The following is a 6,129-nucleotide window of genomic DNA, read 5'->3' on the forward strand; positions in this document are numbered from 1 at the left end:
ATTATTATTCTCATTCCACTAAGTGTTTGAAAGAATTACTTANCCCACAAAATTAATGGCTAATTAACTATTATTAACTCATAAAAAATCATCCTTATCCAACCAAAAATCATATAGACCGAAAGAAAATAACCCTAGATAAAAGCAACGACAAAGAAGTTGCTAACTTCCCAACATAAAAAAACCGCATTAATTAATTTAATTTTAAAGATAATTAAAATTATTGAAAATATTATTATTCTCATTCCACTAAGTGTTTGAAAGAATTACTTACTCTTATGGATAAAAAAAAAAAGTTTGTATAACTGTAAACATCTTATACATTGTTTTTTCTCCAGTTCTCTCCTATAAATAAATCACTCTCTCTTACACTTATCTTCGCCGTGCTTTCTTTCTTTCTTTCAATGGCCATGACAAATTTTCTTGTGATTTCTCTGATTGTTGCTTTTCTTTTTTTGATAAGCAACCATGGCATTGAAGCCTCTCACGTGGTTTATCCAGAGTTTCAATCTCTTGCTGCTGTTACAGTCAAACAAACTCACAGGACTGGATTCCATTTTCAACCTCCCAAGCACTGGATCAATGGTACGTCTAAAGAGAAACCAAATACTATTCCTTTTTTTTTTTTTTTTTGTTTCGTTTGTGTGGTTTCATGTTTTTAAGGTTCTGAATTTCCCAGGAGATTGTTATTTTTATTCTTTCCTTTTTCGTTCTTGTTCAATGGTTATATTTTCCTTTTGCTGGGTTGTCATTTTTCGCTTTCAATGTTAAACCCGTTTAGGATAACGATCTTTTGGTCATAAATGTTCATTAAACTAATATATATTTATAGTAATATTACAAAATCAATGAAATTTTTATTGATTTTTAGGATTTTCGAGCCACACATTATGATTTCTCTCTGATGTAAATATTCATTTTCATTTTCATTTGGTTGTGATGTTGCATGTAAAGTAATATAAATTTTGGAAACTTCGGATTTTGTTGTGAATATTAAAAAATAAGATTGAGTTGAATAGTTTTCGGATAAACAATAAGAAAACTAAATTTTATAGTTGTTTGATAAAAGAATTTTGACTATGTTTTTTAATTTTTTTAGTGTTCATGGAAATATTCTTAAGGATACCTCCTATATATGTAAAGGATATGATAAAGTATTTGAATTTAATACAATAGAAGGATGACATGAGCTCGATAAAGTATTGATTTGTTAGTTAGTTTCTTTTCAAGAATGCACTGAGATCAGGATTCTTTTTATCTTATTTCAGCAGTAGTGACGGGATCTAAACATTCCAGACTATTAAATTTAATTTATAATTAATGTACGTTTACCCAAGGAAAAGAATGTTTTGTTGGTGGGATTAAGAGTAAACATAATAGTTAGAACTTATTAGAATAATATTTTTCTATAAACATTACGTCCCTAATGCTTGTTGCCTGTCTGGCCACAACCCTAGATAATAATATCCTAACAATGTTTCAAATCTTTAAACTTCCATGCTCCGAGAAAATCTTCTCAGCACGAATACACCATAATCAGATGATTGTATCAACATCCGTTGTAAAGAAGTTTTTCTCGCTCAAGCACTATTATTAGGTGCCTTTTATTGGTCTTAGGACTCAGAAGTTTTCAGTGTTATAGGGGGGTTCTTGCAGACAGAATTAATAGAATAAGACTTAAGAGCAAAAGGAAAAAGAAAAATAGTGATGGTGTTTAGATGAACATCTTTCTGTTGTTAGATTAATGGCGAAGATGGATTGACGAAAAAAGAAAAGAAAGAAGTGCAAATAAAGAGGACACGCGACGGATGAAAAATAAGATTAAAAATCTCGTGAGATAAATTAAACAAGTTGACCTAACCCATCACCCAAAGTAAATGACCTAAACTTACTTTTTCTTTTTGTGGTACTTGGACATTTTGTGAGCTGAAAGCTTAGCCTCTCTGCATCTCTCTATTTGACACATTTAGTGTTTCGATTTGTACTTATTTTTATTGCAATTGAAAAGACAGAAATTGATGAGTGGCGTTGATCCAATTTGGATACCCATTATCTTTTTTTTTTTTCTCCACCATGATAATGAATTTGGGATTTTATGGACCACTTTGCACCTCAGATTCTTATTGGGTGGTCCTCAAGAGTGGGGAAATTTTGTTCTAATTTATTGGTGCACCCAATTTCATACTTGAGTGTCTTCGCATGCTTGTAGCTTTTTGCTTTTTCTTGCTTGCTGTCTCTAGATATCCAAACTCTCTTTATTCACTACATTCACATATTATATAACTGATAATTAAATAGAAGAGTTTATTTTTTCTTGCTTTAATCTCAGCAAGTAAACCTTTCATTTTTACATGACTTTTTTTAATCCAAAATCTGATACACATTGACTTCAAACAAAACTCACTAACTTCTTTGTTTTCCTTTTTTGTCCTGTCCCTTGCTGCTGAAATTCTCTTGACAAATCAACCAACAGATCCAAATGGTGAGTCTCTTCAATTTCTTGTTTTTGTTTTTATTTGTTCTAATTATGCATGTTCTCTTTGAAACAGGACCAATGTATTACAATGGAATCTACCATTTATTCTATCAATACAATCCCAAAGGTGCAGTTTGGGGCAACATCGTTTGGGCCCATTCTGTATCCAGAGATATGGTCAATTGGCAAGCCCTTGAGCCTGCAATTTACCCTTCAAAGCCATTTGACATAAAGGGTTGTTGGTCCGGCTCCGCCACCATTCTGCCGGGCAACAAGCCCATAATTCTCTACACAGGAATTGACTCCAAAGAAAGACAACTCCAAAACTATGCTGTACCTAAAAACCTTTCCGACCCATATCTTCGTGAATGGATCAAACCCGATAACAACCCATTGGTATTTCCAAATGGCGTTAATGCAAGCGCCTTTCGTGACCCGACCACCGCATGGTGGGAGGACGATGGTCACTGGAGGATGTTAGTTGGTAGTAGGAGGAAGCATAGAGGAATAGCATATTTGTATAGGAGTAGGGATTTCATGAAATGGACCAAGGCAAAACACCCCATCCATTCTAAAGAAAAAACAGGTATGTGGGAATGCCCCGATTTTTTCCCTGTTTCACTATCGGGTAAAAATGGGTTGAATACTTCATATAGTGGCCCAAATGTGAAATATGTTTTGAAGGTTAGTCTAGATGAGACAAGATATGAGTACTATACAGTTGGTTCATACTTTAACGATAAAGACAGATATGTCCCTGATAATACGTCAGTTGATGGATGGGCTGGGCTTAGATATGACTATGGAAATTTTTATGCTTCCAAGACTTTCTTTGATGCCAGCAAGAATAGAAGGATTTTATGGGGTTGGGCTAATGAGTCTGATAGCAAAGAAGATGATATTAGAAAAGGGTGGGCTGGAATTCAGGTAATAATATTACATGAACCCTGGTTGAAATTTTTATATTTTTATCAAATCACTAAATCATTGATACAACCATCCAATCATAGAATGTCACGTTGACATAAGCATGGTTTGTATCAATTCATGGCAAATTTTCTCCACTAAATCATTAACCATTCAATTGAAATTAGTGATATTTTATTTATATATGACAAAATCTATTAAATGGTTGATTGCTATTTCTTTTTTTGTTGATATGTATTTTAGACTATTCCAAGGTCTCTGTGGCTTGATCCAAATGGAAAACAATTATTGCAATGGCCAATCCAAGAATTAGAAACTTTAAGAGGGAAAAAGGCAGAAATCAGCAATAAAGTGCTCAAATCAGGAGAGAATGTTGAAGTTGGTACAGGAATTACTGCTGCTCAGGTATCATTCTTAAATTACCATATCATATTCTAAACTTGATTTCTCATGATCTCACTGATCTGATTGATGGATTTTCTTTTCTTGCTCTTCACAGGCTGATGTTGAAGTAACCTTCTCATTCCCTAGCTTGGACAAAGCTGAACCATTTGATCCCAGCTGGGTCGACGCAGAGAAGCTGTGTGGTAAAAAAGGTTCGACCGTTAAGGGCGGAGTTGGCCCGTTCGGGCTCTTGACATTAGCCTCAGAGAAGCTAGAAGAATACACTCCTGTCTTCTTTAGAATATTCAAGGCTCCAAACAAGCATGTAGTTCTAATGTGCTCTGACGCAACCAGGTTTGTTTGTTTCGAATACAATAATTTTTAATCTTTATTTGAACCTTCTAATTAATCTTTTCCTTTTTTCAATTTACAGTTCATCTTTGAAGCCTATAGGTCTTTACAAGCCATCATTCGCCGGCTTTGTAGACGTAGATTTAGCCGATAAGGAGCTGTCTCTCAGGAGTTTGATTGATCATTCAGTTGTGGAAAGTTTTGGAGCTGGAGGGAAAACGTGCATCACTTCCAGGGTTTATCCAACTCTTGCAATCTTCAATAACGCCCACTTGTTTGTTTTCAACAATGGGAATGAGACTGTAACCATTGATAAGCTTAGTGCTTGGAGCATGAATAAGCCCCAAATGAATGCATAATTAAAAAGGGAGATTGAAAAGGAAACCTAAATAGGTATTTTAGGTTTTCAGGGAAGAAGGAAATTAGGGTTATGAGTATGTAAAATATTAAGCATGAGATATGAAATAAGAGTAAGTCATGCTAATAAGTTGTGCGTGTAGTTTTGGAGGAAATTTAACTGATATGTCTTCCCAAGTTTGGAATTGAGAATATAACCTTGAAAAGGTTTTTGATTTTTTCTTTTTTTTTTTTTTTTTTTGGTTTAAAAATCTGACATAGCACACTTAAGCGTAATCAAAGGCGGATCCAACCCCTTTGAGGGAAGGCCTAGGCCTACTCTCAAGTTTTAAAAAAAAATTATTAATATATAGTCCCACAAAATTGTTATTAATATATATACCTAGGTCCACCTTTGGATTTTAAAAAAATGAGAATTATTATACATATATCTAGGCCCACAAAAAACTTGTTATTAATATATATACTCCAAACCCACATCATATTAAAAGTTTAAAATTATTTCCACTCTTCTTCCGACTCCACATGTTTTTTTATGATTTAATCCCAAAAATTGTTTACTCTCTCATTTTCTCATTCTCTTTCTCATGTTATTCGATCTTAAAACTTTTGAAAACCGAAATTGTTGAAGCTTTCACTACTTAAGGTGTCACAATTAGCTTTGTTTTTTGTTTTATCAGTTTTAGGTATATGTATTACTCATTTCAATTTAGTTTATTTTAGGGTTGAATCATTTTTTTTTCTTTTTGAGGTTTTTAATTATAATTTGAGGGGAAAAGATATGAATCATATGAGTTTATTTGTGTTTTGTGTCTGAGAATGAATTTGCTTTCCCAAATTAAAACTTTAACTATATTTTAAAAGACGTTATTCTTTACCCTTCACCCACCATTTTCTTACATTTCAAACGTCACCATTCTGCTAATCAAAATAAATAAATAAATTTGAGTTACTATCTATGTATATATCAAGAATTTTTTTTTTTAATTAATTCATATTAAAAGTCAACGCAATGTTGATTTGATTTAGGTTTTGGTTGACTTTAGCTTATGTTAGGTCTGGTCAAAGTCATGAAATTTATATTATAATCTTTGGAAACCAAAAAAAAAAAAAAATTGAAATTAAAAGAAGGTTTTGCTTAAGGTTTACTTAACACATTTACTCAAAATTTTGCTTCTCATGAATTTATTCAAGTAGGAAAGTATTGCATTATTGCATTCTTTTCTCTCAGGTTCTTGATATTGTATTATTTTTTTTGCTTAAGGTTTGGTGATTTTTTTAAAGTTTTTACTAGTTGTTTAGAAAACAATGACGGAGCCGCGGAGGCCCCCTTTGACAAAAATCTTGGATCTGCCACTGAGCGTAATTAAAGCAGCAAAAAGGGTTAGGGTGAAAAGATTTAAACGGTTGTGGGTTAAAGATAATAAAAAGAAGATGGTTTAAAATTTGAAAGGCAAAACACATTCCTCTCAGCTTCTCTTTCGCAAAACACAATTCAAACACCTTCCTCTCTCTCGTTTTTTCTTCCAATTTTCTATCATTTCTCAATTTCTTTGCTCTTTGCATTTTTGTCATTCCTTTCCATTCCCGGTTAAGTTACAATGGCTGAGATCCTCAAAGAAACCAAAAAAACC

At 33.0% G+C, this 6,129-nt stretch overlaps 1 protein-coding gene across 2 annotated transcripts; it reads left to right on the forward strand.

Moving 5' to 3' along the window:
* Positions 1-359: 359 nt before the first annotated feature.
* LOC116122844 (beta-fructofuranosidase, insoluble isoenzyme 1-like) lies at positions 360-4,679 on the forward strand. Of its 2 annotated transcripts, XM_031408644.1 has the most exons (6): positions 360-585; positions 2,474-2,482; positions 2,550-3,403; positions 3,647-3,808; positions 3,903-4,141; positions 4,221-4,679. In XM_031408644.1, exons 1-6 carry the CDS (start codon positions 405-407, stop codon positions 4,495-4,497), a joined length of 1,722 nt encoding a protein of 573 aa, XP_031264504.1. In that variant the 5' UTR covers positions 360-404; the 3' UTR covers positions 4,498-4,679. The 2 variants fall into 2 exon arrangements, with proteins under 2 accessions (XP_031264504.1, XP_031264505.1); XM_031408645.1 differs by lacking the exon at positions 2,474-2,482.
* The last annotated feature ends 1,450 nt before the right edge of the window (positions 4,680-6,129 follow it).

Source organism: Pistacia vera, unplaced genomic scaffold (genome assembly GCF_008641045.1).
Source record: "Pistacia vera cultivar Batoury unplaced genomic scaffold, PisVer_v2 Contig138, whole genome shotgun sequence".
NCBI lineage: Eukaryota > Viridiplantae > Streptophyta > Magnoliopsida > Sapindales > Anacardiaceae > Pistacia > Pistacia vera.

Excerpts from the sequence above, each read along its gene's own strand:
- LOC116122844 (XM_031408644.1), top strand. The coding sequence starts at position 405 with ATGGCCATGACAAATTTTCTTGTGATTTCTCTGATTGTTGCTTTTCTT. Across the intron at positions 3,404-3,646 it reads AAGGGTGGGCTGGAATTCAG|ACTATTCCAAGGTCTCTGTG; the intron begins GTAATAATATTA and ends TATGTATTTTAG. Across the intron at positions 3,809-3,902 it reads CAGGAATTACTGCTGCTCAG|GCTGATGTTGAAGTAACCTT; the intron begins GTATCATTCTTA and ends TGCTCTTCACAG.